The sequence below is a fragment of the Perna viridis genome, chromosome 1 (assembly GCF_037379345.1).
Source record: "Perna viridis isolate PV_CMFRI_1.1 ecotype Kerala chromosome 1, ASM3737934v1, whole genome shotgun sequence".
Lineage (NCBI taxonomy): Eukaryota > Metazoa > Mollusca > Bivalvia > Mytilida > Mytilidae > Perna > Perna viridis.
The window spans coordinates 45113880-45132846 of record NC_142445.1 but is presented as its reverse complement, the minus strand read 5'-3'; the positions used below and the strand labels follow the sequence as shown (position 1 = coordinate 45132846).

The following is an 18967-nucleotide window of genomic DNA, read 5'->3' as shown; positions in this document are numbered from 1 at the left end:
AACTCCTAATCGACTGATGACGTCATGAGAAATATGACAGTCAGTTGTGGAGCACTACACAAGAATTAAACGAATTTTAGGAGTAGATATAAGACAGCGTTGCTAATGTATGACTTCTTATTAGTTAATTGTTAACCATTTAAACAATGCAAATAGTAAATTATTTCTTTGCAAGTTCTTAGATATTGTGTAATAACCATATAGGTTCTGAAAATGTATCGACCAGTGACTATCGCCGTATCGGTCATATATCTTATTATTGATTAAACAACATATATAACAAATACTCCATATATAGTTTAACCACAAGTTACACTACTCAGGGTGGAATGGTTCTTTAACACTGAAGTCCACCTGAGTGAAACTCAGTGTTCCAAACATAGATGAGACGGCAACCTCTGAAGGTCGTTTTCTACTGGTAAAATCCTTCAAGTTAACTCTAAGACATTTCTTATTTAAAGAATATTTCATTAGAGGAGGCTTACCCTACCAGTGCACCTGGTCCATGCTCCTAGTTTTTAATGTAGTCCGAGTTGCTCATGTACTTTTGTTACTTTGTATGTGCTATTTAAATTACTTTATGTTCTTTGTTGTGTTTGTCTATTTTCCATGTCTGGTCTTTGTCCCTGGATTACATTTTTTGATTTCCATTAGAATCTTGGTTCCCTTGATTAGTCTTTCAAATACATGCTACATACATCTTTATTTAAATGATAAGGTTTTATTAACGATTTGAACTTTAACTGATGCCGACTGTTGTTTACTCTAAAAATATTCCCTTGACAACCTTGCACATAGTTTAAGAAATTTTAATGAACACATTGTATACAATGTCTCCCTTGTTTGTCTGGTCATCAAATGAACTGCAATTGATTATAACTCAATTCAGGACAGTTCTGAAGTATGTATCAAAGATAAATGTCTTTTTTACTATTTTCACGTTATATTTGTCAATCATTAATACCATGTGCAATGGTTGTTTTATTGTGCCGAAAGCTTGGATTAAAGCTTGTCATATCAATTATTGATGCGTATTACTAGTATAGCTTTCAGCAATTGGATTGAGAATTTTCACAAGTTCCCTAGACACCCCTGTTGTGATTTTCAGGGGTCTTCAATGAATTTTGGAGGTCAGTGACCTTGGAGCTCTGGTACCAACATCCATATTGTCAGTTCAGATCAGTGAGATTAGCTTCACCGTGCTGGGTGATTTTCACAGCCAGGTCAGTGATTCTCTGTACACAATTAACAACCAGAATATACAATGTCCTAGCTGGATGAGTGTAACACTCATATTTCTCACAGAAAAAATCTGAGTGACACAAGGTTTCACTGACTAACATGGATTTAAGACTCAAAATTGAGTGTTGGAGAGACTAAAGTTCCTGAGTGTATTGTACTTCTGTAGTCTAGTCCAGATAATTATGATGTTTGCTGAGGCATTTTTTTAATCTAATGTTTATGCCTCACTATGGCAAGAATGTGACGAAGCAAATGAAAATTAACCTCCCAAATTGAGAACTAGTCCTGAAATTAGGGTTTCCCACCTATTTGGGATACTACCCCTCATATGGTGGTTTTCTTGCCCTAATAATATGAGGAAGTAATGACCTTAAGTGCAAACAAAGTCTGAAGTATAAAGTATAGGAGAGTTCTTCATGATGTTTGGATATCAAAAAATCCATCAGTGGCATGGGGCATCAAGTTTAAATAACCATAACTTTGTCATTTTTTAAGATAATTGAAGGATTATTTTGGTGCCCTAAACTGCAAATAAAACTCTTTTTATCCATGGAATTTTTAAATAAACAACTATTTAGTAATTACACTATTAGTATAAGAGCATAATATTTTAATAACAATTTAATATGAAAATAGAGGTTTACATATGAATATCTTTAAAAATCTATTTGTCAAGGAAAAAATTTATAAATATAAAAAATGAATAGTTTTATGCAGTGGTAAATAAGTATCAGGAAAGAAGACAAAATGGAATAGAAATTTAATCTAATTGGAGTGGTATACCACTATTATCTATTAAATAAAAAAAGTATATGTAGAATAGTCAATGTAATTTTTCAGTTGCTAAAATAGATTAAAATGTTAAGATTGATAAATAGTGTAAAACTACTTCTTAATAATTTATTATTTACAGAACAATTTTTTGGGGTAATGGAATCAATATGTAATCAAAAAGTACTGTATTTTGGTGTGTATTATGCACAAATTTTTATATAGAAATCATTTCCAGGGCATGGGGATGCCAAATCATGCATATAATGCATTACTATATAAGATTGGCCACAAAGTGAAAGATTTTCATACTAGAATAGAGAACGCCTAATGTAAACAAATCGGAATTGAAATGTTTCTGAAAGACATACATGTTAATCATCAAATATATCTTTTAAGTATTGAATTTTAGTTGATGCTTTCTTCAAATCATGTTTGAATGTCTTTACAACATGTTTCATACGAAGATTGTACAATATTTATTTCTCATTAAACACAGTTTGAGATTAAAATGAATCAACTCAAAACTGAAAAAGAACAAAAGTCCTTTTTTGTGAAGCCCTCCTTATTTAATGCTTTTGCAGCTGAAAATCAGCATTTTGAAACTTTTTTTGATAAAACAATTTCTGCTTAAAAGTATGTTTATTAAAATAAAAAGTCAGGAAATTTGAGTTACAACCAAAACCAGAGAAATCTGATTTTCCTGACTTTTGATTTTGTTTTAGAAGCCATTTCATACATCCTGTGGCAGTTTTATCATGCTTTGAAGTTAAAATGGTCCAATTATATAGTTACTGATCTTTACATGATGTTTGAGTGTGATTATAAGTTTCTTTCTTAAGCTTCACATTTTTGTAGGAAATACCACATCAAGGTAAATAAATTGACCAAGCAAGTGCAAAATATTGATCTTTTGTCTTACTTTAATCCATATCTAAAAAAACTTTTTAAACATTTTTACCTACAAAATTGCACTATGTACTATACATAAATGTGCATTCTACACACTAAAACACTGTAATCACCAAGTAATTTATCACATATGATTACATGTAATCATAAATACAGTGATTACTGATTACTTGTGATTACTTATTTAATGTTATTGATTAGAGCTGATTACAATTATCCCGGTACACTAATTTATATGTATGTTAGCTAGGAATTATTAAGTACACATATGAATTGAAAGACATGATGATTATTATGATTATTCTTTATTGAGGAAAATGGGTCAGTGGACAAGTACATGTATATGTAATTAAAGATTTAATACATCAGATAACCTACATGTAAAGATTAACAAATCTTGGAATTAAAATTTTTTTTAGGTTTCCTTAAGATAACTTGAGCTGTAGATTTAATTTCCCACAATTAAAGTCTTTTTAACCTTTACAATGTTTTAGAAATAAAATGAATCTGTATGTCTAATTGCAAATTTTCAAATTCATTGACCACTTTCATTCTAGTCCGAATCATATACATGTATGCAGGCTTTCAAGCAGGCCCTTATTTTCCTTATTTTCCTTATTTTTCAAAAGCAGCCCAAATTTTCCTAATAAAAGCAGAAAAATCCTAAAAAAGCCCTATTTTTTTGGAGAAATACCTTATTTTTCGAATTTTTAAATTTTTAAATAGTAATTTCCCTTTATATTGTTTGTATTAATGGAATCTAGCTTAGTATACTTTCAGAAAATGAATATTATGATCAAGTAAACACCTCAGAGGACATTGTGGTGGTCATTAGCAGTTGCTGAATACAACTGTTGATGGCCAGCCATGATCTTCTGGGTTGGTAAATAACTTTTATATTGTTGTCTTTAGCCAGTGGTAAGTGACTTTTTTTGGTTTTTCTTTTAGTATAATAATTGAAAAAGAAAGAATGTCATCCCTAATTTTGTGTTAAAAGCCCTGAAAAATCCTAAATTTAGCCCTTATTTTTAAAGAATTTGGCCCTAAAAATAGCCCTTATTTTTTACAAAAAGTCACTTCAAAGCCTGTGTATGCATGCTGTGCCAAACATTAATCAAATTCTTAATTTACAGCTGTATCAAGTTTGACTGTCAAAACTTTTCCCAACTGGTTCAACATCTACAGTCATATCAAATTATGTCCTGCAAATTTTATCTGGTCCTAGAAATAGGAAGTCTCATTAAATTAAAATTGTGGTGTTGATAATGTAAAGCACATCTTTGGCAACTTCTGATAAGACTAACCTAAGACCACAATGAAAAATTCCTAGATTCTCATCCAACTGTGTTCAAAATTTTGGACTGGAGTGTGACCTTTATTTTTTCTTTTTTATCAGTTTTAGTGAAAAATGCTGTCAATTTTAAAGAAATTGACCTAAATTGGACAGAAAACCAAATTCAGTGTTTTGAGGGGGTTGAAAAATCAGGTTGGGAGGAGATGATAATATAGGATATTTTTTTATTTTGGTCTGAAGCAGAATTTCAGCAATTTACTTAATCAAAATGTTGAAATGTAAGGTAATTATGTCCTGCATTATTTGTACATATATGTAACCATTATGTTACATTTTGAATGTGTTATATTTTTGTCTTAATTTTCAGGTCATGACAACTTATAAATCAAGATGAGTGCAGGACCCCTAGTTGTGGAAATAATTTGTACATGTTTCTTGGCTGCTTTTCTACTGCATCGATATGGTGATCTTAGAAAACAACATGCATTAACAACACTAGCCACATTTGTTGCTTGGTATTTTTCGTTCCTGATTGTTTTTGTATTGCCATTAGATGTATCATCAGTAAGTTTATATGTAATGTAGTGTGTAAACCGAGTCAAAAGTCTATATAATACAATACATGTAGGCCTTATCTTTAAACCTTTTTTCTAAGTTTCATTAGAATATCTACTGTAAAATAAAAACATGCATAGTTAGAATTACATGACATTTGGTTTTGAATAAAATTTGGCTTTGTTAAATTACCCTAACTTTGTAACTATCAGTTTAAACAAAAATCCCAGAAGGTGAGACTTAGGTATTACTTTGTTGGCATTGGCATTCGTTTTAAGACTTTATGTTAAGTTTTTGATTAGGTCAGTTTACTATGAACCACTTGTGCTAGGTCAATCATGTTTTGTCTGCAGTTGCATTACATGTAACTTCACCACATCACAATTCCATATCTGCTACATGCATATGCTCCAGCTGTCACAGTTTATTGACATTGAAATTTCTTGTAAAGATTTAAATGGTGAATCTTCTGATTAGGTCAGTTACACATGAATCACTTGTGCTACTATGTAAATTAGGTGCATTAACATTATTGAATCACAATTTCATATTTGTTTCATGAATATGTCCTTGTAGTCATGGTCTATTGACTTTGAAATTTCTTTCTTAAGGTTTCTTATTAGGTCAGTTTGAGTCAATGGTATTTGGTATTATAATCACTACATTACTTTTCTGTATATGCTTCATGCATATGCCTCTTGCTGTCACTATCAAAAATTAAATAAGAGCCACCATGTCCAGCTGGTGAGACATATCTCTTTCATAACTATTTTTAATATTAATCTGTCAATGTGAGTGACATGTATTGCCATTTCAGGGTACACTTCTAATTTCTGTTTACCCAGTAATAACTAAAACTCAATGATTAATATAAGCATGGGCATCTTTCTTATAATTTTTATATTTGACCACTACATGAGGAAAGTTGTTACTGATGTTTCGGCCTGTTACTTTAAACCCACGAAAAATAAAAAAGGGACTTACTGTTGTTGTTATCATCCCTAGACCAAGCCAACAAGTGATTTCATCGAGTCAAGGATTTTACAGTTACTTAATTTGAGTGATTGCTCTTGAGATATAAATGTTTTTATATATTGAGGCTTCCAATGCTTTCCTTAGTTTTTAGAGATAATGATTTGTGTTCTGTTTGTCAGTCCTCTATTTATTTAAATTCTTGGCATGTTAAATTGCCATTTTACCACCTAGATTATGCCCTGCCTTGTGAAGAAAGGGTCTCATTATGTGTATTTATGTAACTGTTAAATTTCTTATGAAAAGCATACTAAGAATTGATTCACATCTCTGTTTTTCTCTTCCAGACGTTTTACAGACAGTGTTTACAAGACTATCAGCCAAAGCCAAGTCCAACCTTCCCAACCAATACTACTAACCAGACAACAACTCCAGGACATAATGGCTCAAAAGATTTAGTGAATACAACACCATGTCAGAAACCTATCAGCCATGTACCAGATAATGTTCTACCTGCGTTATGGCATGTTGTGTACTGGTCTTCACAATTCCTTACATGGTAAGATATGTACGTGTAGGTTTATTCTGTTTCAGAAAAAGAATTCTGCTGATTCATATACTATTTACTGTGGTCAATAACAAATATGTTGGCATGAAAATTAATTATTATTTCAAAAACATGAATTGTTGTAATGTACATTTGTACAACTAATACTTTAAATCCAGTATAACAAATAAAATAATAAATCCCAGTATTCATTTTGAAATTTTAACATATCTAAAACTGGATTTTTGTTATATTGGTTTCTAATTCTGAAAGTGTACATTTAGTATCAATAGTATATGTATCTTATAATAATAAATAAAATAATTTATACCACCTTCAAAATACAAATCATGATCTTTAATATCTTCTGTCTTCTTGAACCTTTATTTAAAGTAACAATTATGATAATTTGACAAGTTTTCTTTACAGGTTATTATTACCATTAATGCAATCCTATTCAACAGCTGGTGACTTCAGTGTTGGTGGAAAAATTAAAACAGCTTTGATCGAGAATGCTATTTATTATGGAACATATTTATTGATCTTTGGGATTTGTCTGATTTATGTTGCTGCCAGACCCGACCTTCACATTGATGCGTATGTAATTAAATGTTCATTTATTCTAGTATCTGTCCATGAAACCAATTAGAAGTGGTGATTTAATTTTTGATTCAGTAAAGAATAGTAAACAATATATCAAGTCTGTCTACCAATATAAATTAACATGACTCTTCTCAGTCAGTCAAAAGAGACATCTGTTTGAAATAATTGTATTTGATATAAAACTCTTTATGAGATGCAGGACTCTAAAATCAAGAAAATGTTCATATCTGAAATCAAGGAAAATGCATATCTTACAGTTAGATTTTTTTTCTACTCTCAGTAAATATATTCAAGAGGTATATATCAGTTGGACTCCTTTAGATGGAAAAATTTGGAATTTGTGCAGACTATTTGAATCTCATAAAACTGAAAATTACATAACATATAATACTAAAATTATTTTTTACCTGGTTTATTGCTTTATATAATTGTCTCTTGTTTTTTTTTCTGGCTATTAGAATGTAATTTGATTGTTTCTTATAGAGAGAAATTAAAAATAATAGGAATTACAGCCAGTAATACATGGGGATTGTTCCTGCTTGTGCTGTTATTAGGTTATGGATTAGTAGAGGTACCTAGGACAGTTTGGAATAGCAGCAAACATGGGTACATGCTAGGTCGTACTCAATTCAAAATATCCAAACTGAGTACTGAGAAGACTGAATCTGAAGAAAATCTTGAAGATGTTCTTGAGGTACAACTGAGATATATAGATTTCTAATACAAGTGCACTTATTCTTTTTATTGATGGGAGCTCCCTTTATATATGCCCCTCTTTTTAGACAGGATGCATTATGTTATACAATGTACCAGTTTTCGTCTGTCTGAATGTCCATCTTTCACACTTAGCAAAATTACGGAAAATGCTGTCACCATTTTTTTTTGGTGTGAAATTTGGTGAATTGTTTTCTCTATTGATGTGAGCTCCCTTTCAATTTTTATAAATTTCCAAATTTTATAACGAGAATGGATATGGTGAATATGTCAAAGAGACAACAACCCCACCATGTTGCCAGGATGAAAAATGTCACCTCAAGGCCACCTATGGGTCTTCAGTGAATGACAAGGAAACCCTCACACTACAGGGCAGGCTGCAGCTAGCCCCAAAACAACATTATGCACAGGTACTGGGAAATAGTTGCTCCCATTTGCCTCAGCAACATAAAAGTAAACTGAAAGTGAAACTGAAACAGTACATACAGAGGCCAGAAATTCCTGACTTGGTACAGGCGCAAAAAATGTGGCAGGGTTAAAATATTTTGGTATGATCCCAACACTCCCTTTTTTTAAATGTGGCTACTGTGGTAAGTATTACACAAATAACACTCCTGAAAAAACAGTTCAGAACGTCTGAGCCCCTTGTTAAAAATATAAAGAAACTGAATTCAGGGATGAAATATAGCAGTTGCCAAGTAGCCCATAGCTACTGGTACTAGATTTTCAGCTGGGCTACCAAACTTTTGGGTAAATTTTAGTTGAACATATAGAAAATATTAAATGCAAGTTTGGTCTGGGCTACAAGCTTGTGTTTCCTAATTTTTATCCTTACTGATTATACATTACACAAATGCACAAACAAAGGACTACTAGCAGTTAACTGACATACCAGCTCCTGACCAATTTAAATCTACAAAAAGTTATGCTCTCACTGTTATTTGTAAGAAAATGGGGTTGATTTTCTGTTTTTGTACAATAACTTGAAAGAGGTTGCCGTTACTTTTGAAACATTGGGAAATTGTTTATTTCTGTTGATATAAACTCCCTTTCAGTTATTATCAATTTTAAATTTTAATTCACAAACCCTCCCTGCTATTTCTATGAAACTATGATGAATTGCTTTTTAGCCCACCTGGCCAAAGGCCATGTGAGCTATTGCCATCACTTGGCGTCCGTTGTCGTCGTCGTTAACAATTATATAAAACTCTTCTCCTCTAAAATGACTTGTCTAATTAGAACCAAACTTGGTATGAATATTCCTTGGGGTATCCTTTATAGAACTGATGTGGGAATTTTTGATCTGTCAAAAAACATGGAAGCCGTTACTAAAAATAGAACATAGGGGTCAGCAGATTTTTGCATATATCTTCAAAACCATTAGGTTTAGCTAAATTCTGACACAAGTAAAAGTGTTTAGCATGATGAGATCTATTTATTGTCAAATTTTGGTTTTAATCCATTAAGGTCTCACTAACCACTTCCAGGTCAAATGGCCACCCCACTATGTAGTACCAAAAACACACTGAACCTAGACATATGCATTGTAAGTGCATTATTTGTGTGTGTTATGATTAAAAGTAGTCAAAATAAAGCTGAGAATGTGTACTTTAAAATTATATATGTAATTAACTACAAAAGTGTGTCATTTGTCCAGGGAATTCACAGTGAAACTTCAGGGAATTCACAGTGAAACTTTGATAATTACTTTTTTAACATGTAAAGTAATGTAATCGTGGAAACGTTAGAAGTGGTTAGTGAAACCATAACCTAAATTATGGCATATTTCAGAGAAATGCATAATTTGAGGAAAATTGCCTTTCCTTGTCATTATTTCCATTTTCCCATAAAATCAGTGTAGTGATATTGGTAATCTGGCTAAATTTTAAGAGGTGCATTGTGCAAGGTATTTTAAAAAACAACATAGCAACAAGATTTTTATCAGTAAAAGTAACTCATAACTTGACGTCATTCCTGAAATACCTAACGTTACTGCTTGGGATATTCAAAGTACTCAAATGGTCACACAGCACAGACTTAGAATCACACAGTGATGAAATAGGTATGATATAAACTGTTGAAATCTGTCCTCTTTTCATAATGATAAATGATATGTACTATTACAACTTCTTGAATTATCGTAGGTATCAATCTGGTGTGACAAGTTAGTTAAAATTGTCATTTTTTAGTAATTTAGGGAAAGTATCACTGAGGGGCATGATATAAAAATGACCATTTCTTTGTAGTCCTATGTCTGATTTTGATAGTTTTGGTCTTATTAGACTCACGATACCACAAGCTTTCATAAAATGTAAAAAAAGAAAAACATAGACACTCATAAAATGTTTTTAAGATCTCACTAACCACTTCCGGGTCAAATGGCCACATCCCTATATAGTACCAAAAACACACTGAACCTAGACATATGCATTGTAAGTGCATTATTTGTGTGTATCATGATTAAAAGTAGTCAAAATAAAGCTGAGAATGTGTACTTTAAAATTATATTTGTAATTAACTACAAAAGTGTATGAATATTGTTTACATGTGTGAGTAATTTGCCTCCATGCTGTCAGTTAGCAGAAAAGGTAAAAATGTGGATTTTCAGTATTATTTATTCAAATAAATTTTGTGAAGAATTTCTACAGTCATCGTACCATTAGCATAGTGATTTTGGAAGCCTTATTTTCCTAGCTTCGCAATGGTATGCAACTTTAAGATGTCATTTGTCCTGGAAATTCACAGTGAAACTTTGAAAATTACTTTTTTAACATGTAAAGTAATGGAAGCGTTAGAAGTGGTTAGTGAGACTGTAGCCAAGTTGGAGTTATTGCTCTTTCGCAATGATTTTTGCTATTTTTAATGTTATTCTTTTCAAAAAATCTTCTCCTCTGATACTACTTAACCAATTGAAACCAAACCTGGTATGAATATTTCTTGGGGTATCCTGCATAGAACTGATTTGGGGATTTTTGATTCGTCAAAAAACATAGCCGCCATTACTAAAAATAGAATATAGGGGTCAGAGAGTAGTTTTTTGCATATATCTCCAATACCGTTAGGTTTTGGCAAATTTTTTCAATAGCTGAAATGATCCTTATTAAGACTACAAAAGTCTTCAGGGATAAAGTTGTCAGATGACTCCTTGTAAGAGTTATTACCCTTGAAAGGGAAAAAATGACTTTTTTAACAGTTTTCAGTCAATATCTTGAAAGCTATGATAGATTAAAAGAAACTTTCAATTGTTGAAATGATCCTTATGATAAGCTCTAACCAAAGACTTTTTGAGTCAAAACTGTTGGACAGCTTTTTGCTAAATTTATTGCCTTTGAAAGGCAAAATTCAACCAGATGGGCGATTCAGGGTCCTGGGAGCCTCTTGTTTTTTTTTTTTTGAGGGGGGCGAAGAATGGTTCAGTTGAACAAAGCTCTCTATCACCATTAGTTGATTGGAAACATCTTAGACGCACTGGATTAGGCAGGCTGATGACACAATTTGCACTTCTGTTGTTTTAAGATACAAGAGTTTCCAATTGGATTAAATAAGAATAGTCATTATTGTATTGTAGGAAATAAAGCAAGTATCAGAAAAAGTGAGGTATAATCATCCACTGAGAAAGCATGTTGACACTGTTCTCTCCAAGGTAGGTTAATTAAGTTAAAAATCAATGATTTGACCAGAAAGTTGTTTTGTCATCATAAACTGTCAATTATTTCATTGCTTTAATTTGCCCTTGGTAAAATTGTTCATTAATCACTGTAAAATTTTGCTATCATTGCAATGTTATATTTATCTAACAATATTTCTTTCATTAAAGCTACTTGCACTGCTGTATGACAAGGGTATTATGTTAATGCTGTTTTTTTGTATTTATTCAGTGTCCAGAATCTATGAGAAAGTCAGTTAAGCCTAATGTAGATGATTATGAGGACTACAATGCACCACAAGATGTTATAAGTGAAAAATCTTTAGTTAGATTACATAAACGTGTTATTCAAGCTAGTCAGGCTCATAAACGTGTTCAAATACAATGGAGAAACCTTATAGAGAAAGCTTTCAGTCTAGAAGATGAAGAAGTAAATAGAAATAGTCCTGAGAGAAGATTTAAAAGATCCTTTATGGTTGATAAAGGATGGTGGAGGAGTATATATACACCAACTGTTGGTAAGACATATTCTGGTAATCTACTATCCGTGGGACATACACCTGCTGTTATATGATATAACTTAGGATAGGTGAAACATGTACACCAGATGTAAAAAAGTATGCTTTTCTGTCAGTAAGGTGTATACCTTATGTCATTGATATATACTTCCCTTGTACACAATGTAAATATCATCTATTGTACAGAACATAGTACAGTTTGAGTTAATAACATGTATGCTAATTTCTATTTTCTTTTAGTTGTCAAAAATAACTTGTATACTAATTACTATTTTCTTTTAGTTGTCAAAATTGGGAGGGGGTAGTGTCCTCAAAAATAATTACCAAATCTCGATTCACTTCCTATGTAGAAAATTGATTCCTTTTGAAATTGGTTTACAATGAAAAAAAATCAGCCTGTGTTTATAAGTGTGAATTTTTAAAAAAAAATTTAGATTGTAACATTGAATTCTGTTGTTGCATCAGGACATACAATGTTGTTTTCTATCTTACAGAATGGTACTGGAAGTGTTTGGTGAGGGCTTGGATATTCAGAGTAGCCACTGTAGTGTTAGGAATTTTCTCCTTCATGGTTGTCTGGTCAGAATGTTTATTTTTCATCAAGTCACCAGTCTTGTCACTATTTGCTGTCTTTCTTAATGCTGCCAAGCATAACTATGACTATGTTTATATTGAAGTAAGTATATTAATTTAAATGAAAGGGTATTCATTTATTGAATTAAATGTATTGTTGGAATTTTATGGGTTTCTGGTGGTGTCTAATCATTATAGTGTACTGTGCATTTCTGATACAGCTAGCATCTATCATCCAACAGCATACTTGTATTTCTGTTACAGCTGGCATCTATCATCACAATAGCTTACCTGTGTTTCTGTGCTTACTACAGCGTGTTCCAGATAAAGATACTGAACTTTTACTACATAGCCCCACATCATCAAACAGATGAGTACAGTCTTGTCTTCACGGGAATGTAAGTAATCTTTTTATATAAGCATAAACAATTTGCAGTTGTATTATGATGTCATGATGTAATCGTCCATGTAGTCATCATCATCTTGAAGTTTGAAATTCTTACGTAACAATTTGTGTTTAGATCTCTACATGAAATTGTCCCAAAAGAATGGCTGTGATTAATTTCGTAGATTTTTAGGAACTGTTAAGGAATAAGGGGCCAAAATTGTTCCTTCTCCATTCAAGTCAAATTCTTACCCAGTGTCAAATGTTTAATCACAATCCAATTATAGAACTGTATCAATCTTGGATGTGGAATAAATTAATGTAGAAATTTTTACCTGATGGAATTAAAGATACCTTCAGGTTGATCCTATGTATCTAACTAATTTTTGTGCAAAGATAATACTAGTACAATGTAGTGGTAGAACAAATCAGACAGATATGTTGTTGATTATTTCAGGATGCTATGTAGATTAACACCACCACTGTGTTTAAACTTCCTGGGACTTATCCATCTTGATAGTCATATCATTAATGAAGAGAGCTTACAAGAAACTTCCTATACACAGGTAAGACTGTGGTATTAAAGAAAATTGAAGGCATAGAATGAATGTTACATGTATAGTATACAAAACTTCCACTTATAAAAATCTAAAATAGAAATTGTTTACAATCAAATACAGAAACATACTTGCAATAGAAAATTATTTTTAAAATGTTACAAATAAATGTACAGAAAATATTTATTAAGCCATTTTTTTTTTATCATATATTCTTCAGATAATGGGACACATGGATGTGATATCTATTGTATCTGATGGATTTAACATTTACTTCCCCATTGCTATAGTTCTGCTGTGTATATGTACATACTTCAGTTTAGGCAGTAGAATTTTACACTTCCTTGGATTCCAGCAGTTTATTGGTGATGATGATATGACTCAAGAATTTGTTGATGAGGGCAAGAATATTATAAATCGGGGTAAGTGAACAAATGTATTTCAGCGAGATAATTATTAAAGGAAACCCCATTTTTTACCTCCACTCAATGAGTGGATTGGATATTGGAATCATCTTATCCATCAGAATTTCATTTTCCAATAAGTATTAAAATAATAATCATATAAATATTGTTAAATTTGATATGCTGTGCATGTGTTCCTAGCAGTAAACTCTCATCAGTAGCATTAGTATCAAATAGATAAGATTTAAACCCAAAAATGAACTGTATACATGAAGTACTCAAAGGCAAAACTATTGAAATAGTATGGATGGACAGTGGCTGCTCTGGCTTCCATAATTCTGTTGCCAGAAAAATCACCAGCTCCCATTTTTTGTTGCCAGTTTTCAGAAATTAGTGCCAAAGGGTGCCAAAAAAATTATAATTTAAAAAAAAAAAAGACAGTATCAAGTCCACTGATGAATTACCTTTGTCAATTCATCAAAATAACCTCTCCATTCATGACATACATGTACCCAAGATTCACTCTTGATGCATGTATAAAGCACGTTTTTAGCTCTAGTCTGTCACTTTCATATGCATAAAATAATAAAGTACTACTCCAGAAACAGGTATTTTACTTCTATCAGACTTTATATTACTATTCTCATAGTCCCTGATTTTAAAACATGTTCACCTTTGTCCTTTATGGTCTAATTTATCTAATACAGTTTATTTATTTTTTTTTTTTGTTAACAAACTTGATTCTTTTTTTTTTTCAAGTGAAAAAATTTCTGTCTAAGTACATTTTGTACCATAGACCATTGATTGTGTCCCTGTTTAATTATCTTGATATCTGAATAGCATTTCCTTAATTAGATTTTGGAAATCCCCATTCTATTTGTTTACCAATTTTCCTGCCAAAAAAGTCACACGGCAAAAGTGTAAACAAATGTCATCCATTTTCTTTTGTCAGTTCTTTCATTTCGAAGTATTTAGACACTTCCTAATGGGATAATCATTGTTAATTGGATTTAATTTATTCTGTTATTAGGTAAGTCTGTTTCTGAATGTATTACATGGTTAAACAGGGCTGTGAAACTTGTGTGTAGCCACGTGCACGTGGCCTTAATTATGTTTACCTTTGACCAGATGATGAGAGTTTTGATTGGCTCAATAATATATTTTCATTTGATTGTCACCTCCCATGAGGATATTGTCAGTCATGGTCGCCTGGTCTAATTACCTTTAATTGCCCTCAGTCGTAAATTGGTCATAACCAATTAACTCTGACCAGGTGTCAACACAATTGTTTAACTAGAGAGAATATCCGTTGTTGATAAACTTCCAGTCAATTTTAATATACAAAACTGAGGTGCCAAGAAAATCTCCAACTGGCCATTTTTGTTGCCAGATAAAATAAAAAATCACAAATTGCGGCATTGGCGATTTCAAAAATGGTATATTGCTTTATAAACATAGGGCATATGTTGCAAACAGTTTTAATTTCTGTCAGATTTCATCTCTTCATTTTGTGGGACTTCTCAATTTTTCACTAGATGTATATGGAATGGTATCAAAAATTTTCGTCACAAAAATCTCAGCTCCCAATCGACTGTTTGATTTCAAATTTGGTGTGTGGCTTTATATAGATGGGGCATACATTTTGGATGCTGTCAGATATCAAATTCCTGTAAGAGTTAGGGTATACCATGTTTATGTTTCATATTCAATAAGACTTTTAATTTGTTATAATATCATGTTAAACATAAAAAAAATTGAAGTCACTTGTGCTGAGCAAAATGTAATCTAATATGGTGTGCAGCTTTGACGATAAGTTTTTTTTTCTCATTTGAATTCTTAATCTGACTTCATCTTCCTGTCAAGAAAAACTGATTAGATCTTGAAATTTGTACACACATAAAAACAGTGGTGTATGGACAGCATAACATATTTTGTTTCCATTCATCTTTGACATTGAGACTTCATTTGTTATCCATCGATAAACTGTATGTCATGAGCATCCTTCTAATAGTTATAAATTGTTAATTTTGATTCCTGTTTCTATCAAAAGAACTTTTATTTTGTTATATTCTATGAAGATTGTACTTTTACATAACTGATAAGGACATAACTGGTTTTAGAACGAAGGAAACTAGAAAGAAAAGCCAATAGTGATGAGAGAAAAAGGGAATGGACTGAAAAGTTTGGTGTAGATTGGTCTGGAAGTAGTAGGAATTCTACATCTAGAAAGGAAGTAGAGACAGCCAGAGATTTCCAGATGAATAGAGGTATCATTGTAATAATAAAAGAAATTTGGTGGTAGTGACTTAATTAGTAGCACATTTTGTAAAGTTAATGCAAATGAAACTATTCTTAGCATTGTTGTGATTTTGGTAAAATATGTTTCAGAGAATCTTCTTAGCAAGAAAATCTAAGTTTCAGTTACACAGATACACAGTGCTTTTCAATAAAAAATCAATTGGAACTTTCAATATTCATAAAATGATAGAAGTTTAAGTAGTGTTTTCTATTTTCAGTGAAACAATCTGTTGCCAGAAGTCCTGATGATAATGATAAGACTGGACTTCTACGTGAAGCTGAGCCAATGGACTACACAGGGGAGCTAATTGAGGAAGAATATAACACAGACAGAATATCAGGACAGGGTTACCAGTCTAGTAGATCTAGTAGTGGTCGATTTGGATCTAGGCCGCAACCTCCTAAAGGAATATTTGATGATGTATAATTCTGATTGATGGTGTTTGAATGAATATGTCTAAACAATTGTTTATATGTGAATCTTATTATGGGTATATGTTAATTTCCTCCTTAATCTTCTTACAATTTTTGTCTTGAAGTATTGTATGTAGAAATGCATCATCTCTAATGGTGTCATGACCAATACGTTATTTATTACATTGATTTCTGGGGAGGGAGGCAATATAAATACTTCAGTGGGAGTGACTAATAGAAACTCCTCACTTTGTTGTGAATTGAGAGTGAATGTTGAGTAGTGCAGATGTGATGAATGTGGTGTACAAAACTGTCACTTTATATGAATGTTATATAGGGACCAGCAAAAACTTACCATTATCTATCAACAACATGAATATTTTCTTGGTATTTTTTCTGCTTGCTATTTTCTTTTTATAGCTTACTGATATAATAGCAGAAATAATGCAATAACAATTCATGCTATAGAATAACTGATGAAAAAGATCACTTCAATTTTGAAGATGAACAGTATCACATTCTTTTATCTCCTTCTGTCTAGTTATACATCACATAGACAGCTGAAATGCTTTTGTCTATTTTTCTGCAGATGATTGTTCAATTGACATTGTCATGATATTTTTTTGTCTGGTAATGTAATAATGTACTGGATTGTATATCACTTTTGCATGGTTTTCTTGTTATGCAAGTTATATATCCATTTTCATTTGTTTTCCATGAATTACTGACTAATGTGCTCATTACATTGTTTAGAGTTTAATTATATTATCATATGAATTCCATTAACCTATACCAACTGACTCATTACACTTGTTCGCTTGGTTTGTTTTCTGAGATGAACCACTGGGAACAAACCAATTTTGGAACACATATCTGCATAGAAGCACTTATTCATTGTTGAATAGTGGAATCTATTATACAATGTGAATGTAGACTTAGTAGTAGTGTATTTATAGCCCATAACATGTATTGGAATTACTTCGGTACTCTCTGCATAGCTGTATGCTTTTTAGCAATCTTCTGTGATTGATATAAATGCTTTTTGTAGCTTTTCTTTGTGCTATACTCACCTCTTTATGCAAATTAGTACAGTGAGTACTCATTGCTTTGTAATGAGTAGTGCTCTTGTCTTGTGATTTTTTTTCACAATCTTAACAGAGCCTATGAACTAACAAAATGATACATGATAAATTATGCCTTGGATTATTCAATTTCAACAATGCACATATGCAAAAATAACAAGTACTAAATGTTGTTAAAATGAGTGTAGTTTTTTATTTATTTTGTTATTTGAGCATTATAGTATTCTTGTATTAAGCATATATATGAAGTTACCTGATAACTAATACTACATTTTTATTCTATAAATATACTTGTGATAGAAATGTGTAAAGTGATATACATGTATATTCATATTGCAACATTAGTCTCATTGATAACCCACTGTCCTCCTTTGATTAAACATTCTTCTCTTAGTAAAGTATGATTTGTATAACTCTGATGTGAAGATTTTCAGTACATATATTTTATCTTCTCAACCATAATAATGTAAAATTGGTATAAAAAGGGAAGCAGTATTGTAGATGGGAAAATGTAGGGTTTTGTAGAAAGAATTATATACCATGAAAGTATTATTGTTCATAGGGTACCAGTTTTCATGGGTTTGGTAAACTGCGAAATTTATTTCCCAAGGTAATTTCCCATTCATTTGTATGAAAGAGTTATCAAACCCACAATTTCAAGAATCTACAAATTAATAACTTTTTACTAAACCACAAAAATTGGTACTCACTAATAAAAGTGCTTTCATAATATATACTTTTATTATATATTATGATTTTGTCAACTTTGCAATCCTATTTTTTTGTAAGGCACACAAAAGCTAGACACTATTTTCTTCTACTAATTTGAATATCCTTATTTGGATTTTATAATGAAGTGGAACCCCATAGAATGAATAGATTGATTTGTGTTGATCAGTGTTCACTCTGGTTTGTAATCTTTGAAATGTAAGATTTATGAAGGGAAAAGTAATGATAGGGTTTCACTGTAATTAGTGTTGTGGTCATGTGTGAATTGGGGTAGTAAATGGTTAGTGCAATTTATTTGGGTCATATTTACATTTTATAATTGTTGTACTGTTATAGCTAAAACAGTAAAGATGAATTTACAAGTCAAGTGGTGTATATTTCTAATTTCAAACAAGTCATTTGTGCTGACCTAAATGTGTCAAAAAACACTATTGCAGCATACAATTTGTTATGACAGGTTGCTGGAGTTTCGCACATTTTCAAAAAAATTTATTGTGTGAAGCTTCGCTCATGACATTGTTGAACAAACAGGCAGACATTCCCAACACTTATATGTTTTTTTCTATGAATTACACAAGTAAATAGATGACCAAGACTACATTTATATGAACACAATTATATGATTTTTTTTCTATGAATTACACAAGTAAATAGATGACCAAGACTACATTTATATGAACACAATTACTTCTGTGGTTACACTGTAGTTGGACCCAGACCTTTATGGCACACCGCCTAGCAACAATCAGAA

General features: G+C 31.6%; 1 protein-coding gene across 2 annotated transcripts; it reads left to right on the top strand.

The window, feature by feature from the left end:
• Positions 1-7: 7 nt before the first annotated feature.
• LOC148628948 (G protein-coupled receptor-associated protein LMBRD2-like) lies at positions 8-18583 on the top strand. 2 transcript variants are annotated; one of them, XM_088541337.1, is made up of 14 exons: positions 8-107; positions 1109-1223; positions 4587-4783; positions 6094-6305; positions 6723-6890; positions 7380-7590; positions 11179-11253; positions 11489-11774; positions 12269-12450; positions 12612-12745; positions 13190-13298; positions 13510-13711; positions 15814-15960; positions 16210-18583. In XM_088541337.1, exons 3-14 carry the CDS (start codon positions 4610-4612, stop codon positions 16416-16418), a joined length of 2109 nt encoding a protein of 702 aa, XP_088397463.1. In that variant the 5' UTR covers positions 8-107; positions 1109-1223; positions 4587-4609; the 3' UTR covers positions 16419-18583. The 2 variants fall into 2 exon arrangements, with proteins under 2 accessions (XP_088397463.1, XP_088397459.1); XM_088541333.1 differs by lacking the exon at positions 1109-1223 and having other exon boundaries at positions 9-107.
• Positions 18584-18967: the final 384 nt, after the last annotated feature.